At 41.4% G+C, this 21,328-nt stretch overlaps 1 protein-coding gene across 2 annotated transcripts; it reads left to right on the plus strand.

The window, feature by feature from the left end:
- The first annotated feature begins 444 nt into the window (after positions 1 to 444).
- On the plus strand, positions 445 to 20,385 carry RXYLT1 (ribitol xylosyltransferase 1). Of its 2 annotated transcripts, XM_036457533.2 has the most exons (6): positions 446 to 791; positions 1,667 to 1,822; positions 6,901 to 7,003; positions 13,376 to 13,690; positions 16,718 to 16,888; positions 19,956 to 20,385. In XM_036457533.2, exons 1-6 carry the CDS (start codon positions 623 to 625, stop codon positions 20,371 to 20,373), a joined length of 1,332 nt encoding a protein of 443 aa, XP_036313426.1. In that variant the 5' UTR covers positions 446 to 622; the 3' UTR covers positions 20,374 to 20,385. The 2 variants fall into 2 exon arrangements, with proteins under 2 accessions (XP_045444167.1, XP_036313426.1); XM_045588211.1 differs by lacking the exon at positions 13,376 to 13,690 and having other exon boundaries at positions 445 to 791.
- Positions 20,386 to 21,328: the final 943 nt, after the last annotated feature.

A 21,328-nucleotide genomic window follows, 5' to 3' on the forward strand; every position in this document is an offset into this window, starting at 1 on the left:
AATCACATTCACAATGTTTGCCTCTGTCACCATTTAATTTTTTTAATGAACATTTATATTCATTCATCTGCCACTGCTGCAGGCTCTATGCTAGACTCTGGGGATTACATGTTCAAAATTGACATGATCTGTGCCTTCTCACGGCCTTCAAGGACCACAGTGGGTGCTGTCTTCATGCCCAGGGGAAGATGAGCAGGGTTGTAAGGCACAGTGGATGCACCGCAGAAGTCACGTGGAGGAATGGGCGATTTTCCAAAGCCCAATCAGGAATCAGAGTTGGCAGGTCTCAGGGCCCAGAAGGGGCGGGGCCTGTAAGAGGGCGGGGCGGAAAGCTATGGGCGGGGCTTGGGAGACGCGGGGGCGGGGATGAGGGCGGGGCTTGGGCCGGGCTTGGACTCAGGCGGGAGGGAGGGATGGGCTGTGGGCGGGGCCTGGGGGGGCCTGGGGCCTGGGCGGGGCCTGGCCGGGGCGTCAGGGCCGCGGGCCGCAGGTGCCGGCGGCACTGGGCCTGGGCCTGGGCCTGCACCGGGTGCCCCTCGGGCCGCGCGGCCCTGAGTGGCGGCATCTCCCCGGCCCGGCCCGGTCCGGTCCGGGCGGCGGCCTGGCAGGAAGCCTGAGTGGGATGCGGCTGACGCGGAAGCGGCTGTGCTCGTTTCTCATCGCCCTGTACTGCCTCTTCTCCCTGTACGCCGCCTACCACGTCTTTTTCGGGCGCCGCCAACGGTCACCGGCTGCGTCTTCGCGGGGCCTCCGGAAGGGGGCGGCCCCGGCGCGGGAGGGGCGCGGCCGAGGTAGGACCCGGACCTGCGGCCTCAGTCCCGGGCGCGCGCCCGGACGCGGGGTCCCGGGGCGGAGGGGGCCGGGCGGAGCACGCCGCGAGGCCGGTCCCGCTCCGGGTCTAGCCCGGGGCCCCGCCTGCGCTTTTGCTCCAGCTTTGCGGGCCCCGGGCGCGGGATGTGGGGGGGGAGGGGGGTGCACCAAGACCTCATTCCCGCCGGAATCCCACACGCTGCCCCCCATCGCCACCCTCAAAGCCGACAGACCCGCTCACCTTTGAAACTTGTCTTAAATGTCCAAGACGCGGTCACAGTGTTGCCGGGAATGCCGCTGGGCTCAATGCATCTACTCAATATTTCCACATTGAAACCGGGAGCCTTCCCGAAGGCCAGGGCGCTTTCCCTCCAAATCCTGGTCCCTGGCCTGTAGGGTGACCTATACCAGGGTCGGACAGACATTCATCTCGCCTCTTTTTTTTTCTCGGAATTTTGCACAAGAGTATGCAAAAGTGTTGGACACTTTATTCGAAGTCAAATTTTTATGGATAGGCTACGTATAGACAATCAAGAGTTGCAAAAGTTATAAGTTGTAACTTGATACATAGTGCCCACTTACTTTAGAAGGTTTTTGTTTGGGAGTGATAATTTTGTGTGTTGGGGTTCAATTTTATCTCTAAGATCTTTCATCATAAAGGATTGATAGAAATTAGATTCTAATTCCTTTTTGTAATGTGTATATTTAACCAGTTCAAATTGAGTTCGCCTCCTTGAAAAGCTGAAGTTAGGATGAAATTATAACTCGTTAACATCTAATTTGAATGGCTTGAATTTAACTACAAATCCAGCTCTGCCTTACTAATATAAACACTGCTACTGTTTTTAAAACACAGAACCATCTACTTTGGGAAGTGAAGAATGGAATCCTTGGGAAGAAGATGAAAAAAATGAGCAACAACACAGATTTAAAACTAGTCTCCAAATATTAAATAAATCCATGAAAGAGAAAACAGACTTCCAAGTACAAATCTGGGGCAAAGCTGCCATTGGTAAGTTAATGTGTACAACCAAGATATGTAAAAAGCATCAGAAAATGTACCTTATTAATATTAAATTCAATTCATTTTAATGCATTTATAGTTTATTTCTTCATTTGTTCAAGGTATGATGCATTTTTTCAGGTTTTTCCCCCAATATTTTATTTCTCCTGTTAGGCAATATCTGTGTAAATACACTCATTCTATTGTTGGTCTTTAGTTGAGCACAGGTTGATTTGTCTACATGACAAAGAATGGGTCATGTAGACATTATTTTAGTTATTTTGAATCTAATAAGCACAAAGTAGCAGATGTGTTTTACCAAATTTTACTTTCATTAACCTATTCCCCAGGCACGGTAATAGCATATCAGTTATAGATATTCCCATTTAAAAAGGGAGAAAATGGTAGTAATATTGAGTCACTGGTCCAAACAATATTGAAATTCAACCAAGAAAACTCCATTAGTTTCAAGGCCTGGGAATAATCCGTGGCTTAAGTTTTGCTTCTGGCCCTTCAGCTCTGGCTTTGAAGTCATTCTTCCTTTTTCATGAAGGTTAGCAAGTGTTTTCAGATCAGTAGTTTTACAGTCTGTTTCTTGAAGATAGTATTTTGGAAGTCCAGCCACCTCCTTTCATTTCAACTTCTCTGAGTCTCTTTTAGTCCAAGCTGCCAGTGTTTCTGCTGATATAACATTTTCCAGAACCTTGTGGGTCTCCTGTGTATGTCATGAGGACTTGCTGCGTTAGAAAAGAGCTTCTCCACAGCTTTCCTGGACAGCCCATCTCCATTTCTGGCTTCTGCTAAGATTACTGAAGGAGATTCATAAAGTATGCGTACAATATCTTCAAAGAGCTCTCTACATGACTAAATAGAATGATCTTTTATATTCTGAGGCTCTAGCCTAAAGATATCAAGTCATATCCTTGGCGTTCTCTCAAGAGCATGCTTTCCTGACAGTGAATCTCCTAAATTTTCACCTCTTTTGCAATCTGCGTAAGCTGAGAATTTCCTAAATCATCCAGTCCTGGTTCATTTTTACTTAACAGTTTTTCCCTCAATCTCTCTTTCTCATGTTTTATTATAATCAGTAAGAAGAAACTGGGCCACAGCATCAACATTTTGCTTAGATATTTGCTTGGATATTTGCTTCAGCTAAATATCCACATTTATTGTTTACAAGTTCTGCTTTCCACATAACTGCAGGACACAACTCAGCTAAGCTTCCTGCTGCTTGCTATACATAATATGCCACTTGACAAAGAGATACATTCTGAGAAATGCCATTAAGTTATTTCATCCGTGTGTAAACATCATAGAGTATACTTACCCAAACCTAGATGGTATATCCTACTACTGTAAATAGATGTGCTATACTTTTCTATGACTGGCAGCACAGTAAGTTTGTTTACACCAGCATCACCACAAATTCACGAGTAATGCATTGTACTATGACTTGATGACATTGCTAGGCATAGGAATTTTTTTTTAAATATATTTATTGATTTTTTACAGAGAGGGTGAGAGAGGGATAGATAGTTAGAAACATGGATGAGAGAGAAACATCAATCAGCTGCCTCCTGCACACCCTCTTCTGGGGATGTGCCCGCAACCACGGCACATGCCCTTGACCGGAATCGAACCTGGGACCTTTCAATCCGCAAGCTGACACTCTATCCACTGAGCCAAACCGGTTTCGGCAGGCATAGGAATTTTTTAGCTCCATTATAATCTTACAAGAGGCCTGGTACATGAATTCATGCATGAGTGGGATCCCTCAGCCTGGCTGGCTATCAGGGCTGTCTAGCCCAGTCCCAATCTGCGCCAATTGGGGCCAGCCAGTCAGGAAGAAGGGCCACAGGAGATTGGCCAACCCCAGGAAGTTGGCTGTGGGAGCACAGAGTATCAAGGGGAAGTTCCTCTGTTGAGTATCTGCCCCCTGGTGGTCAGTGTGCGTCATAGTGACCAGTCCAACCAGTTGTTCAGTCTTTCTGTCACTTAGGCTTTTACTAGGTGTACTGGTTAATAATGTGGATTTTTTTTCAATAGATGGAGTCACACATATGTTAATATGTATGCGACTTGATATGTATGCTGTTATGTTGTATTGATAGCAAGTTTCAAAACTTCAAATGTCAAATTTGCTGAAGGTGTTAACATCATAGAGATTTTACATTTAAAAATGTAGAATTTCATGCCAAAAAAGTATTTGCAGGAAGTTATAATTCATTACTTTATTTTGAAGAAAAGTGCTGCTGAATACTTTGAGAAGCTTATGGTGAACATGCTCCATCTCAAGATACTTGTGAATACTGGTTTAAATGCTTTAAAAGTGATGATTTCTGCCAGGTCCGGTTTGGCTCAGTGGATAGAGCGTCGGCCTGCGGACTGAAAGATCTTGGGTTCGATTCCGGTCAAGGGCATGTACCTTGGTTGCGGGCACATCCCCAGTAGGGGGTGTGCAAGAGGCAGCTGGTTGATGATTCTCTCTCATCGATGTTTCTAACTCTCTATCCCTCTCTCTTCCTCTCTGTAAAAAATCAATAAAATATATATATTTTTTTAAAAAGTGATGATTTCTAAGTGAAAGACAAAGAACATCCAGGTCAACAAAAAGTTTGAAGACCAACAGTTACAAATTATTGGATGAAGATGCGTGTCAAACTCAAAAACAACTTGCAGAAAGATTAAACTTTGTTCAGCAAAATTTCCAATAGTTTACAGGCAATGGGAAAGATTTTAAAGGCAGGAAAATGGGTGCCACATCAACTGACAAAAGACAAATAGAAAACCGAAAAATCATCAGTAAAATGTTGCTTCAACAGTACGAAAAAAAGGTGTTTTTTTTTGCATTGAATTGTGACTGGCGATGAAAAATGGATTTATTTTGAGAATCCCAAATGCAGAAAATCATGGGTTGATCCAGGTCAACCATCAACATCGACTGCAAGACCAAATTGCTTTGGAAGAAGACAATGCTCTGCGTTTGGTGGGATCAGGAAGGTGTGGTGTATTACGAGCTTCTAAAGAAACCATTAATACTGATCGCAAAAAAAAAAAAAAAAAATACTGATCGCTACCGACAACAAGTAATCAATTTGAACCATGCTTTGATCGTGAAATGACCAGAAAGTTCCAGAAGACACAGCAAAGTAATTTTGCTTCATGTGGACGCACCATCACACACTTTAAAACCAGTTAAAGACACGTTAAAAGATCTTGCTTGGCAAATATTAACCCACCCACTGTATTCACCAGACCTTGCTCCAGATTACCACTTGTTCTGATCGATGGCACACGCACTTTCTGAGCAGCACTTCAAAACATATGAAGAAATGGAAAATTGGGTCTCTGAATGGTTTGCCTCAAAACAAGGAAAGTTCTATTGGAGCTATATCCACAAATTACCTGAAAGATGGGGAAATGTGTAGTTAGCAATGGACATTACTTTGAATAAAACACTTCTGATGTTTCTCTTGAAATTATCGTGTTTTCTTTGATTACAAAATCTACATTATTAACCGGTACACATAGTATATACACTGAGTGGCCAGATTATTCTGATCTCTGAACATATAATAATCTGGCCATTCAGTGTATATCCTATATAATAAAAGGCTAATATGCAAATTGTCCCCTTGACCAGGAGCGTGACCAGTAGGCAGGCCAGCCAACCACCCATGTCCCCTCCCCCTGGCCAGGCTGGCCGGACCCCACCCATGCACGAATTCATGCTCTACACACACACACACACACACACACACACACACACACACACTGAGTGGCCAGATTATTATGCATTCAGAGATCTTAATAATCTGGCCACTCAGTGTATATATAGATGGGACCACCATCCAATATGCAGTCCATCATTGACAGAAATGTTGTCATGGGGAGTATGATTATATAACAAATGCTTGTCTACTTTTCTCTATTTTAATAACCTGATTTCATTTCCTGAACCCCACCAACAGCACTTTTAATGTACATATTTCTACCAACAGTATGCTTATGATTTAGGTATCCCTTAAGATGATAGGTTTTTTCCTACAGTGCTCCCAACTTTTTCTGAGTTCTCGCTAGCAGAGTCAGTAACATCCATATTTCTGCCTACAATTTGTTCAAGGCAATTTAATCTAGTCTTTTAAAATCATACTCCTCAAAATTCTTTTAGCTTCTTTCCATTACCTAATTCCAAAGCTTCTTCCAGAATTTTAAATGTGTTACATTATACTCCATTTACAGGTACTAATCCTATATAATAAAGATATAATATGCAAATTGACCATCACACCCTCACACAAGATGGCTGCCTCCATGTGGTCACAAGATAGTCACCACAAGATGACCGGCAGGGGAGGGCAGTTGTGGGCAATCAGGCCAGCAGGGTAGGGCAATTGGGGGCAACCAGGCCAGCAGGGGAGGGCAGTTGGGGGTGCCTAGGCTTGCAGGGGAGGGCAATAAGGGTGACTGGGCCAGCAGAGGAGGGCAGTTGGCGGGGGGGGGGGGGGGGGGGGGGGGGGAACCAGGCCTACAGGGGAGGGCAGTTGGGAGCGACCAGGCCAGCAGGGGAGGGAAGTTGGGGGCAACCATGTCAGCAGGGGAGGGCAGTTGGGGAAGACTGGGCTGGCAGGGGAGGGCAGTTGGGGAAGACTGGGCTGGCAGGGGAGGGTAGTTAGAGGCAATTGAGCTGGTAGGGGAGCAGTTAGGCATCAGTCAGGCTGTCAGGGAAGTGATTAGGGGGTGATTATACTGGCAGGCAGAAGCATTTAGGGGCAATCAGGCAGGCAGGCAGGTGAGCGGTTGGGAGCCAGTAGTCCCAAATTGTGAGAGGGGTGTCCGAGGGGTCCCAGATTAGAGAGGGTGCAGGCTGGACTGAGGGATACCCCCTACCCAATCCAGTGCATGAATTTCATGCACCAGGCCTCTAGTAATATATAACTACATAATCTCTAGTTTCCTATAGCTGCTATGACCTATTACCAAAAATCTATTTTCCTAATCAAATAAAATAGAAGAGCAGAACTTATTCGTATTCCACATACTAGAGTAGATCAGACAGTAAATGGTTTTGTTTATGTAATTACTAGGTTTGTATCTCTGGGAGCATATTTTTGAAGGCATACTTGATCCTACTGATGTGACCGCTCAATGGAGAGAAGGAAATTCAATTGTAGGAAGAACACATTACAGGTATTAATTTTACAACATTAACCTTTGCTTGTTTGCCATATTACGTTTTATGTAAATACTAGAAGAAAAATAAGACAAAACTATATCATAGAAAATATTTCCATTTCAACTTGTTAAGAATAGAGAAATCTCACCCAACCAGTGTGGCTCAGTGGTTGAGCCTCGACCTATGAACTTCACTGAAAATACTAAAATTGTTTTTTACTTTAAATAAAATCAATGTATTGTTAAGACATTTTAGAGCTTTTATTTTTATAAAACTTTTAATTTTAACTGCATGTTTTGTAAAGATTTTTAATAGACAAGATTTAATTTAGAAAAATTTTGATAATTTTATCATATGAAAGAATGCTATTTTCTATTAGATAATTGCTTTTATTGCAATAAAAAAATAATTATTTTAAAATGCTTATTTCCTGTAAAAATGATATTATTAAGAGAAAATTTTTAACCAAAGATTCTGTTTTCTATTAGGATTCCATTTCTTAGAGAAATCAAGAGGAAAAAATCTCATTTCTATTATAATTGAATTTTCAGTGCATTCTTTTTTATTTTATATTCACTTGGAAAGCAGTTTAATTGCATGAATCTTTTCAAAGTAATCATTCTTGAAAAGTAAATAGATTTTTGTTGTTTGTTTTTTAATATATTTCTATTGATTGCAGAGAGGAAGGGAGAGGGGGAGAGAGGTAGAAACATCAGTGATGAGAGAGAATCATTTTTTGGCTGCCTCCTGTACGCCTCCTACTGGGGATCCAGCCTGCAACCCAGACGCATACCTTTGACTGGAATTGAACCTAGGACCTTTCAGTCCAAAGGCCAATACTCTATCCAGTGAGCCAAACCAGCTATGGATGTAAACAGGTTTTTCATATCATCCTTGGTAATGATTGTTTTTCTTTTCATCTTCTGGCTTTTATTGATCTAATCCCATTTAAGAGTTTATTATATATATATATATATATATAGTCCTAAATTTACAATAGCTGAATTTGGGTGTTTGAAAGTAAATTAGTATTATGCATGTAAATCAAATATTTGTTATTTTAAAAAGTAAATGTGTTATCATTATTAGTGTAATAGTTCTACCCATAATATGTAGAATTTTCAGAAAAAGTCTTAAAAAAAATTCTTAGAAAAGTTATTATATACTGTTACTATAATGATAGCAAAGGATTTGAGCAAACAGCATTAATTCCCAAAAGAAAATCTACCCTTCTGAAATTTTTACCTGACATTTTATATTATGATCAAATAGCAATGCTATTTTCTCTTAGGATTTAAGAAAACCATGTATCCGCCGAAACCGGTTTGGCTCAGTGGATAGAACGTTGGCCTGCAGACTGAAGGGTCCCAGGTTCAATTCCGGTCAAAGGCATGTACCTTGGTTGCGGGCCCATCCCCAGTAGGGGGTGTGCAAGAGGCAGCTGATCGATGATTCTCTCTCATTGATGTTTCTAACTCTCTATCCCTCTCTCTCCTTTTCTGTAAAAAATCAATAAAACATATTAAAAAAAAGAAAAAAAGAAAGAAAGAAAACCATGTATTCAAAGAAGTTCACTACTGTGGCAGATTTTTAAAAACAAGTTATTCAAATTTTAAGCTCACTAAAAGTAGTATGCCTAATTTATCCAGAATTAATAAACTTTTTTCTTTTTTATTAAATTTATTGATGTGATGTTGGCTAACAAAATTATGTAGCTTTCAAAACACATTTCTATAATACACGATCTGTATATTGCATAGTGTGCCCACCATCCAGAGTCAAATCATCTTCTGTCACCATACATTTGACCCCCCCTTATTCTTTACTACGTATACCCTTCCCTCTGTTACCACCATATGTTGTCTGTGTCTGAGTTTTTGTTTGTTTTTCTTGTTTGTTCATTTGTAGCTTTCAGTTTATATCCTACATATGAATGAAATCATATGGATTTTAAGTTTTTTGGTCTGGTTTATTTTGCTAAATTCATAAACTTTTATGAAATTGCAAGTTTTGATATTGGTTTCTAGAGAATCCAAGATGGCTGCTCGGGTAGGCAACTAGCCGCAGCCGCACACAACAATTTCAACAAAATACAACTAAAATATAAAATGAACATTACCCAGAACTACTGGAAAGTCGACTGACTGGAAATTCTACAAGAAGCAAGGAGAAAACCAGAAGGAAGCGCGGAGGAGCTGTAAAAGCCCAAGGTACGGAGACACACGGCGCACGCGGAGAGGACAGAGCCGGAGAGGAGGGAGGCCGAGTGCCTGGCTGGCGGTCCCAAGCGGGCAGGAGAGAAAAGCTCCGACTGTGCTGGGCCCAGCTCCAACTGCTCTGAACCCCAATTCTAGGCCAGACCCCGGGGACCCAGGCTCATCCATAGGGAGCCAGGCTGTAAGGCGGGACTCCGGGGAAGCGGCGAAAGGAGGTCCCGGAGGCGCGCACACTGCGCGCAGAGAAGGGCCGGCCAGCTGTGCCGCGGGATTGCCCTGACGGGAAGGAGACAGGGGCTCCAGACTGCTCTGAACGCCACCTTCAATCCCACTACCAACTGAACTGAACCCCAATACTGGACTCATTGGGGGAGAGCATAGACAGTTTGGCAGCAGGCGAAAATCGAGGGCACCTTTCTCTCAGAGGCACTGGCAACAAGTACTGAAGGACCCTGAGTCTCAGGAGTCGCATAGGGCGGGGCTGACGGAAGCCAAGGCTATAGGCTCCACCCTGAAACCCCGCCCCATCAGGAAAGCTGCCTGCGAAAATGCCTAAACCAAATAGATCACAAAGGAAAGAAATGGAGGACAAAAAGCAACTGGATATAGAGTTCAAAACCACACTTATAAGATTGTTCAAGAATCTCCTAGAAAAGGCCGATAAGATAAACAAGACCTATGAGGATATGAAAAGGGATCAACTAGAAATAAATAAGGGATCAACAAGAAATAAAGAATACATTGTCTGAAATAAAAAATATTTTATGGAGTCCTAAAAACAGAATGGAAGATCGCAAGAATCAAGTCAAAGATTTGGAACATAAAGAGCCAGAAGACACTCCTCCGCAGACGCAAGAAGGCCAGAGAATCCAGAAAGTTGAAGATAATGTAAGAAACCTCTGGGACAACTTCAAGCGAACCAACATCAGAATTATGGGGGTCCCAGAAGATGAGAGAGAACAAGATATTGAAAACATACTGAAAGAAATAGTGACAGAAAACTTTCCCCACCTGGTGAAAGAATTAGACTTACAAGTCCAGGAAGCGCACAGAACTCCAAACAAAAGGAATCCAAAGAGGACCACACCAAGACAAATCATAATTAAGATTCCAAGAGCAAAAGACAAAGAGAGAATATTAAAAGAAGCAAGAGCAAAGAAGGTAGTTACCTATAAAGGAGCACCTATACGATTGTCAGCTGATTTCTCAACAGAAACCATGCAGGCCAGACGGGAAGGGCAAGAAATATTCAAGGTGATGAATAGCAAGAACCTACAGCCAAAGATAATCTATCCAGCAAAGCTATCACTCAGATTCGAAGGTCAGATAAAGAGCTTCACTAATAAAAAAAAGCTAAAGGAGTTCATCACCACCAAACCAGAATTATATGAATTGCTGAAGGGGGTTCTTTCAGAAGAGAAAGTAAATAAAGATAAAAATTATGAACAACAAATACGTAACTATCAACAAGTGAATCTAAAAACCAAGGAAACTAAAAAAAAAATCTGAGGAACAATATTAACTGTTGAATATAATAGAATCAGAGGTATGGAAGAGGAGTGAACTGTTTATTCTTGGGGAAAAGGGGAGAGGGGGATGTGGGAAGAGACTGAACATAAACTGTGCACCTATGGATGAGGACAATGGGGGGTGGGGAAAGGGCAGAGGGTGGAGTGAGAAGGGGGGAAAGGAACATTTGTAATAATATGAACAATAAAAATTTATTAAAAATAATAATAATTAAAAAAAAGAAATTGCAAGTTTTGAGTTGAGTTAAGCTGCAGGGGTTATATATTAAATGTTTCAACACTTTCATCCTTATTTGACCAAAAGTGCATCTGAAGTAATGGGTCACCTTGAAGAAATAAATGGAAAGCGTTTCTACAATAACTACTATCAGGTTACTTGTAAATATCTGTAATGTAGTTTGTTTAAATAAATCTTTTCATTTACAAAGAGTTTTGTCATTTACTTTTAGCCTCACAACAATTTCGAGGCAGAAGTACAAAGAATATCATTAGTGTTCCAGGGTTGATCAGGCTCATGAATGCCGGTTTTTACCAGTTCATAGGCCCCAAAAATGTAGTCCAGGATACCAGGCAACTCAGAATGGACTAGAACTGCCAGTCCACATGCTTGTATTGATGTGACCACATTCTTCCATATAGGCAAGCTACAGTTGACACCCAATTAAATATGAAATCAAGATATGGGATTTAACAATGGGCAGTACTTCTGTTATTGGGGAATTGGGGTGCCCCCTTTCCCCACTGGATGCTGGAGATGGAGTCCTTATGATATCTCAAGAAAAAGAATTTTCTGAGACTCGCACAGGAAGATGAGTGATTTTTATTTGCGTGGAATTGCATTACTGGGTTTCCAAAGACCCATTTTCCTTTGTTCCATCATAGAAGATGTGCAGCTGGGTTTCAGTAGAGCTAAAAGCAAAGTCAGTGGCCAGTTTCCATTCCATGATGCAGCCGGGTCCACTTCAGCATCAGGCTACATACAGTTCATTAGTCCATTGTATGTGAGGCTCCACAAAGCCATGGGCCATGTGGGCGAGTGGAGGAAGCATCAATCAAGAGCACAAAGGAACCAAGAGAGAGAACTTCCTTCAGGGAATTAAGCACCCCAGATCTTATCCTGCTTGCAGTGGCCACACCCACTCTGGCCAATGACCTCTGTTCCCAGGTGTAAGCATCTCTGCTAGTCCCCGAGCATTACTGGGCATGTGTCTATTCTTCCCTTTGCTGGACCCCTGGGAAGTGTAAAGTTGTAGCCTCATGGCGAAGCTGCCAAAATGACATCCCTATAATATTTGGCCTTCCCTTTGCTCCTTTCCCATTACTAATAGCTAGACTAATTACAGTGGTGTCACTTCCAAACTGTGTTTCAGAAGGAAATAAGTGACTCATTATTCACCAATGAGTCAGTAACATAGTCTGTCTCAACATATGAATACATAAATACGTTTGGGCACCCTGAACTTCTGAGTCAGCCTCATGGAGCTCTCACCTCTGGGCAGTGGAGCCGTGTGGTTGAGGTGTAGTAAGTACATAGACTTTGCAGCCAAAATATCTCAGCTCAAATTCCAGTTTACTTATTATTAGCTATCTGACATTGAGGAGGTTTCTTCTCTCTGTGCCTGGATTTCTTTAAGTTTAAAATAAGACAAATAGTAATTTCTACTTCACTAGATTGTGTTGAACATTATAAATGCATTAAAAGATGTATAGTTGCCCCAGCTGGTTTGGGTCAGTAGATAGAGCATCAGCCTGTGGACTGTCCCAGGTTTGACTCAGATCAAGGGCACATGCCTGGGTTGTGGGCTCAATCCTCAGTAGGGGGCGTGCAAGAGGCAGCTGATCAATGATTCTCTCTAGTCGTTTCTGTCTCTCCTCCTATCCTCTCTGAAATCAATAAAAAATATATAATTAAAAAAAAAAGATGTATGGTCTCTGGCACATAATAATCACTATATAAGTCTTGTTTTTAAAAAATATTTAAATAGATACTGCAACATCTCCCTCCCTTTCAGTTCTTTTTCTGTGCTTCCATTACTGTCTACTATTTCTCCATCATGTACCTCCCCACAAATACCTTATTAATATATTCTTTATATTAATATATTCAAGTAGGTTGCAAGCTAGCCTGGAATCTATTCTGTCTCTTGAAGGAACTTTGCCTGTCTCTACTCATATCTATCACATGTTGATTTATGGTTTGAAATCTTCAGGCAACTTTAGTTTTAATTTTTAAGGTGGAATCTTATTTCTGCTCATCATGGACTTTGCTTATCCCCAAAAGACTCCCTTCCAAATCCTGTAATTTCCATGTGTAGACATTATCATAATATATGTAGAAATTTCTATTCATTTGATAAGACAAAAGCCAGATGTTAACTCGTTATCAATATTCAATTCTAATATTTTCAATAAGCATTTGTCACTTATAAAAAAAAAGTTGAATTTATTTCCAAAGATCATGATAGAATAAAATATGTCTGATCCTATTTTTTTAGAATTTCCAGATATTGCTACTGTAAGAAGGCAGCAAGCTCAGTACCTATCACAGTTAGTGCAACATTCAACTTGTAGATTTTATATAAAATGATTTAAAATTTCTGGTTGTTCTCTTTTTCCTTTGTGTCTTGTTTTGTTGTTATAGCTTCATCACTGGTCCAGCTGTAGTTCCGGGGTACTTCTCCGTTGATGTGAATAATGTGGTACTCATTTTAAATGGAAGAGAAAAAGCAAAGGTCTTTTTTGCCACCCAGTGGTTACTTTATGTACAAAATTTAGTACAAACTCAAAAACTCCACCATGTTGCTGTTGTTTTGCTTGGAAATGAACATTGTAACAACGACTGGATCGACCAGTTCCTCAAAAGAAATGGGGGGTTTGTGGAGCTGCTGTTCATCATATATGACAGCCCCTGGGTTAATGACACGGATGTTTTCCAGTGGCCTTTAGGAGTAGCAACGTAAGTACAAAATATTAGGCATGTTTCTAGGCTTTAAGACCTGAGTTTCAGAACCAAGGCGATTGTGTTTTAGATTTACAATAAATGTAGTTCTTTTAAGATCATTGAGGCCAGGTACAATTTTTCAATGGGAAAAAATATAGTTTGGTCTCCTGCTTCAACAACAATTATGATGTTTTTAGAGTATTTTCACCTTTTATGAGGGAGGCAGATGAATTACATTTTTGCGTTTCAAAATCACAAGGCATGGGATGAATTTTTAAGTTTTCAACAGTTCCTTAAAGAAAGGTTAGCAGAGGGTGGCAGACAAGCAGACCCTCTTAAAGCCATTATTGTAGAATCTCTATAATTACTAGTTAAAAAAACCACAACACAGCACTACTTTTCTTTAAAGGCAATATTAAATCAGGACCACACTGTACCCTTGGGCTTGGAAGCATTATAATATGCTCAGATCTGCCACTGAGATTGGTTGAATTTGCACGTTTCTATTAAAAAGAAGAATTAATTAATAACTAAGGTTTCTCAGAATGTCATATATAAACTCTTTAACATGGAAAACTTATCCAACCTGAGCATCGACCCATGAGCCAGAAGGCCACAGTTCGATCCTGGTCAGGACACATGGGCAGGTTGTTGGGTTGATCCCCAGTAGGGGGTGTGCAGGAAGCAGTCAATCAGTTATTCTCTCTCATCATTGTTTCTATCCCTCTCGCCCTCTCTCTTCCTCTCTCTGAAATCAACTAAAAACAAAACAAAACACGTGAAAACACTTTTTATCTTTATGTTAATAGAGGGTTTTGTTTTTAATTAAAAGTTAAGTTTGCTTTAAGATGAATTGCTTCTGTACATAAACTTCTCTATGGCAGGGATTTTGTCTCTCTCTCTCTCTTTTTTTTTTTTTTTCATTACTTTATCTGCAGAACCTAAAATAGTGCCTGCACAAAGTAGGCACTTAGTAAATCATTGCTGAATGGGTGAATTATGAAAAAGTTCACTAACATGATGTATGAATCAAATATTTATTGTACAAGATGTGGCCTTAGACTGCTGCCTAGTTGGCTATACGAATATTACCAGAGCAGCACATTAATAAGGCAGAATCCCTAGCTTACCACTACAGTATTCTGATTCAGTAGATTTGGGGTAGGATCAGACAAAAAGGTTATATTAAGTACTAGAGGCCTGGTGTACAAAATTCATGCACGGAGATAGGATGTGTCCCTCAGCCCAGCCTGCACCCTCTCCAATCTGGGACCCCTCGAGTGATGTCAGACTAAATGGGCAGTCTGACATCCCTCTCACAATCCAGGACTGCTGGCTCCCAATCCTTCGCCTGCCTGCCTTCCTGATTGCCCCTAACCACTTCTGCCTGCCAGCCTGATCACCCCTAACCACTCCCCTGCCAGCCTGATTGACACCTAACCGCTCCCCTGCCGGCCTGGTCACCCTTAACTGTCCTCCCCTGCTTGCCTGGTGACCCCTTACTGCCCTCACTTGCCAGCCCCTAACCGCCCTCCCTTGCCAGCCTGGTTGCCCCTAACTGCCCTCCTCTGCAGGCCTGCCCCCCCCCCCAAATGCCCTCCCCTGCAGGCTTGATTGCCCACAACTGCCCTCCCCTGCTGGCCATCTTGTGGTGGCCATCTTGTGTCCACATGGGGGTGGCCATCTTTGACCACATGGGGGCAGCAATCTTGTGTTTTGGAGTGATAGTCAATTTGCATATTACCTCTTTATTATATAGGATAGCCAAGGGATAGATCTGAAAAATCTATCCCTTGAGTAGAGCCTATATTTATAAAATGTTTTGAAGCCAAAAAAATATAATACTTTTTCACAGTAGTGCTAGCTAACTTATTAATACAGAATGGGATGGAATCTCTGTAATTCTGATAATGTTGAACTAGGCCAGTAGTTCTGTTTTAAATCAGTGGTTCTCAACCAGAAGTAGTTTTACTCGCTACCCCCTATCCCAGGAGACATTTGGCAATGTCTGGAAACCTTTTTGGTTGTTACAAGAGAGGGAAGAGAGGTGATACTGACATCTGGTGAACAGAGAGAAGCCAGGGATGTACCCTATAATGTAGAAGACAGCTTCCGCGACAAATAAGTGTCTGGCCCCGAATAGCAGAAATGCTGAGGTTGGGAAACCTGTTGTAGACTGTTATATAAAGCTTTGCTCTTACATGAAGGTTGTATTTCAGGCACACAGTTTGATTTCTGTTATAATACTTCCAAATGCCCATAAAATGGGCCAGTTGCATTAGGTCTCTCCTGTATGGCGCACAAGTTTTTTTGTTTGTTTTTTGGTTTGTTTTGGTTTGTTTTTAATCTACCTAAAGCTTTTGAAATGGGAGCTCTTTGCTCTAGCAATATGTATTCTATCACCTGGCTAAAGCACTCGTTAAATCATGATCGTTATGAATATGAAAGATTATTTATAATTATAAGGTCTTGAATTCAACCTGCCTTACATGTGTAATAGAAGTTGAAGAATATATTGCCGAAACCGGTTTGGCTCAGTGGTAGAGCGTCGGTCTGTGGACTGAAAGGTCCCAGGTTCGATTCCGGTCAGGGGCATGTACATTAGTTGCAGGTACATCCCCGGTAGGGGGTGTGCAAGAGGCAGTTGGTCGGGGTTCCTCTCTCATCGACATTTCTAGCTCTCTATCTCTCTCCCTTCCTCTCTGTAAAAAATCAATAATATATATATATATATATATATATATATATATATATATATATATAAATTCTTTAAGAAAAAAAAGTTGAGGAATATAAAAAACAAAGCCCTTTGACCCACAGTCTCTATTGCAGTTTTGTAAAAGTGTCATTGTGAGAATCCTCTTTTTTTAAGTCAGTAGATTTAAGGACTTTTCAAAAGTAAGCATGGAAAATAACAATGTGGGTTCAGAAAGGCATTCTAAATCTCTTCTTTCTATATCATCATGCTAAGATGTTGGATTATGGGAATTGTGCCAATTCTGTTGTCATATATTGTTAACTCGCGTGTACTTGTTTTTATAGGTACAGGAATTTCCCTGTGGTGGAGGCAAGTTGGTCAATGCTGTATAATGAAAGGCCCTACTTATGTAATTTCCTAGGAACTATTTATGCAAATTCATCCAGACAAGCACTCATGAGCATTTTGAAACAAGGTGGAATTGATAAGCTCTGTTGGGTCTCAGTAAGAGAACAGTAAGTTCTGTGTTTACTTGATTCATTCATGTTGTTCTCCCATCTAAGATTTGCTTTATGTGGCAGCATAGGTTTCCAAAGAGACACAAAGAGACAGGGTTAACTCCACTTCTATTTGTCTTCCCCATGGAGATAGATTGGTAATTGAAGCTGTGAAGAACTTGGGTTGTACACGTTTAAAACAGGGAGGATCTGGGTGGATCTCCTATAGCTATAGTTCACCTTGAAGAAGAACACTAGTAGCTGTCATATGCAATATCAGTTGTTTGGGTTTCCTCAGTCATATTTGTTAGGCAGACTTGACACACATTGTTTAGGGAATGTGCCATAAGGCCTCAGGTCATCCCTGAGTTGTTCTTCAAACCAGCTCAATTGTTCCATTATGGGCCTGGAGCACTCCTTCCACCTCAGAAACCTGACAGCACCCAAGGACAGGGCCTACTTACTGTTCTTCAGATCCCCAGATCTAACACAGGGCCCTGCATAGAGTAGGCCAGGATAAAGGGGCAGCGGATGGATGGATGCACACATTGATTTAATAGGGTTGACTTTCTTCCATTGTTTTACCTGGTAATTACGAACAGATGTTCGTGGAGTGAAAGAAAAAATTTTGGAATTGTTTTGTTTGTAAAAGATCAAATGGAGTTTTGCATGTGTGAAGCAGTCACCAGAGAATGAATGTCCTTCTAGAGCTAGAAATGCATTCATTGTAGCAGATACTCTCTTCTAGAAAGCATAACTCCTAATCCCATTATTTGTGTAACCATAATATATCCATTCAGTCAACAAGCATTTATCAAGCAACTGCTATGTGCCAAAAGCTGTTTTAGCCACGAAAAAAATAGTCACAGGTACCCTCTTAAGACTTAGATGCTTTTTGGAGGGCACAAGTCAGTAAAATATATTATAGATGAGAAATGCCATGTTTAAAAAAAAAAAAAAAAAAAAAAAGTTGAGCAGAGAAGCGATATAGAGAGGATGAGGGATCAGGAGTGGGGAATTTGCTGGTGTAGAGTGGCCAAAGAAAGAAAGCACTAGCTAGGAGGTTACATTTAAACTCAGCCATGAAGAAGGTACAGGGTGAGCCTCGTGTCTATTTGGTAAAAGAGTAGTTCAGGCCGAGGGAGGGCAAATGTGAGGGCCTAAGGAGGAGCCATGCTTACCATGGTTGAGAACAAGGGACTGTGTGCCTGGAATGGAACGAGTGAGGGCAGGGTAAAATGGCTAAAGTTTTTGGTGGGAATAAAATTATTCTTGTAATTCTTCTCATACCATTGGGCCAGGAGGTCAAGACAGTGTCCTCCTTGCTTCCCATTGCTGCTTCCAGACCCTTCTCCCCTTTCCCTTCTTAAAACCTCCAATTTTTGAATCTCACTCCAGCAGACAAAAACATCCATTACGTTTACTCTTGGAAGTCATATTTACTCTTGGGTTTATCTCCTTAATTCTTTGAAGAGTTTAGGTCCTGCCACACTCTCTCTGACGTTACTCCAGACTCACTTTTGGTGACTCCCACATCTTCGTGGATGGTCCTTCCATCACCTTGGTCTTACAGTTCTTTTACCTCCTCTCTTCCATGATCTGGTCTCCACGTGACCACGTGTTCACTATCAAGGTCCTTTCCTAGACCTTATCCTACACATACTGCTGCTTCTCCATGATCTCAAGTTCCAGCATCTCTCTCCATAACCGCCATTTCCTGTCAGGCCAGCTCATTCTCTGTAATAATCTCCTACACTTTAGCTGGGACTTACAACCCATGGTTCCTACTCCCTTTTCGTTGTCCTTTGCTCACCTCATACCTTTACTTGCTTCTTTACCCCACTTAAATGTCATAGTCAATCATGGTTAGATATTGACTATGATTGTTCTGCAACCAAACACTTAGAGGAAGCTGCCAATCAATCTCACTTTTAATATATGCCCTTGATCCTCAAGTGTCCAACAGTCATCCATTTCCCTTGTCTCTGTATTCTTCCACTCTCCGAGAGGACGTTTCTTAACTTGTTCTCTCTTCCAAACCAAACTACCTTATGATATCATTGCTCATTTTACTGAGAACAGTCAGGAGAGAACATCTAGCTTTGAATTGGCCTCTCAGCTTCTACCCTTGCCTCTGGATAGTCTGTTAATACAACAGCCAGATTGATTCTGACACAACACAGGTCAGGTCAGTCACCCCTCTGATCCATACCTGTAAGACAGGATTCTCTGACCTCATCCTTCCCCCATAGCCACTCTGCTTCAGGCTTCCTTGGGTTCATTGGACATGCCACACACACGCTATCTCATGGCCTTTACACTTTATTTGCACTCTGTTCCCCCAGATATTTGCATGTTTTGTTCTTTCATTTCCAGCTCCGTGCTCAAGTGTCCCTGTAATGAGACATGCCCCTGATCACCTATTTAAAATCGCATCACTGCCCCCTCAGAAATTTCTCCCTCACTCTGCTTCATTTTTCCTCACAGTATTTAACACCTTCTAAGTAGTTTACTGACTTTGCATGGTTGCTATCTGTCTCTATCACTAGATCTAGATTATAAGCTCCAAGGGGCAGGAATTAGGAGGGTGAGATAGAGAGAGATGACCTTGGCAGAAAATATTGGCTGGATTAACATCCATTCAGAAATTTTATGATGACCACTGGATTTAAAAAATGTGTAGCTGTAAACGTTTCAAATTCTTAAATATTTTCAAGGAATATATTGGGTAAGATTTTCTTTATCTGTTTTGCCTGTCATCTCTATAATAGTTTGCCATTGCCTATAACTGACATTAAAAGGTCAAATCACCCAGTTGGTGTGGATCAGTGAATCTAGAGGTCACTGGTTCTGTTCTAGAACAGGGCACATGCCCTGGTTGCAGGCTCGATCCCCTGTAGAGGTATGCAGGGGGCAGCCTATTGATGTTTTTCTCTCATCGTTGTTTCTATCTCTCTATCCTTCTCACTTCCTCTCTCTATTAAAATCAATAAAAACTTTTTTTTAAGTAAAACCTTTCCCCCCAACCTCCACAAAAGATATGCTTAGTAAAGTGAAAACTACCGCTGTTTTTCTGATTTTCCAGGTGGCAGCCTCAGGAAACAAATGAAAGCCTTAAGAATTATCAAGAAGCTTTGCTTCAGAGCGACCTCACTCTGTGCCCAGTAGGGGTAAACACGGAATGTTATAGGATATATGAGGCTTGCTCCTATGGCTCCGTTCCTGTGGTGGAAGATGTCATGACAGCTGGCAGCTGTGGAAATACATCTGTTTCCCAGAATGCTCCTCTGCAGTTACTCAAGTCCATGGGCGCTCCCTTTATCTTTATTAAGAACTGGAAGGAACTTCCTGCTATTCTAGAAAAAGAGAAAACTATGACTTTACAGGAAAAAATTCAAAGAAGAAAAATGTTACTTCACTGGTATCAACACTTCAAAACAGAGCTAAAAACGAAATTTACTAATATTTTAGAAAGTTCATTTTTAATGAACAATAAAGGTTAACTATTAATTATCCTTTTGAGCCAAGATCTGATTTTTAAATGATTTCTGACATTGTGAGTGTGAGTGTGTGTGTGTGTGTGTGTGTGTGTGTGACTTTATTTATAAATGTTCTTCAAGGTGCCCTTGTAGACCCTAGATTATGTCTGTCACGCTTGATCAAGTGCTCCCTTGCTGGGCCACTCCTGAAAATGAAGCTGAAATGTTCTTCAGCTCCCTTTTATAAAGATGAATGACTCAGTATTTATTAACTCTTCTCACCCATTAAACCCACTCTAGGGGAGCAGCATTGTAAAGTGGAAACACTGGGCTTTGGAGTCAGACAACCTGAGTTAAAACCTTGCCTCTGCACCTATCAGGAGACCTTGAGGAAGCCACCTAATTGCTCTGTGACTTGGTTTCTTTTGATGTAAAATGGAGATAATGGTACCTTGTAGAGTAAGTTGTAAATATGAAATGAAATAATATATGAAGAACCTAATATATGCAGTGAACTCTAAATAAATAGTAATTTCTGATTTCTTTTTTATTCCTTATTAGTTGGGGTTAAATTTAAATATCGCATGCTCTTTTACATATTTGGGAGTAATCATATGTCATGTTGGAAATGTATGTGGGCAAGTCTTGTGGAGTTAGACTTCTAGATGACTCACGTATTGTTGGATCATGTGGAGGTGGGTGCCTGGATGCAGAAATTGGTCATAATCTATACAAAACATGGACTGGGGACATCAGAACCAAAAAATCAGTACCTGGACTCTACGGAAGTTGCCACTGAAGGCCGGAGAAAGACTGGCCGGCTCAGAAGAGCGCTTCATGCAGAGGCTGCCTGAGGCCCTTGCAGAGCAGTGGCTTTGATTGAGGCTGATGAGTGGTCTTTATCTTCAGGTCCTTGGGCTTCTGAGAGGATGCAGGGGAACATGGGCTCAGTCTGTTACTTTGCCTGGCTTTTTATTTT

This window comes from Pipistrellus kuhlii, unplaced genomic scaffold (genome assembly GCF_014108245.1).
Source record: "Pipistrellus kuhlii isolate mPipKuh1 unplaced genomic scaffold, mPipKuh1.p scaffold_m20_p_3, whole genome shotgun sequence".
Lineage (NCBI taxonomy): Eukaryota > Metazoa > Chordata > Mammalia > Chiroptera > Vespertilionidae > Pipistrellus > Pipistrellus kuhlii.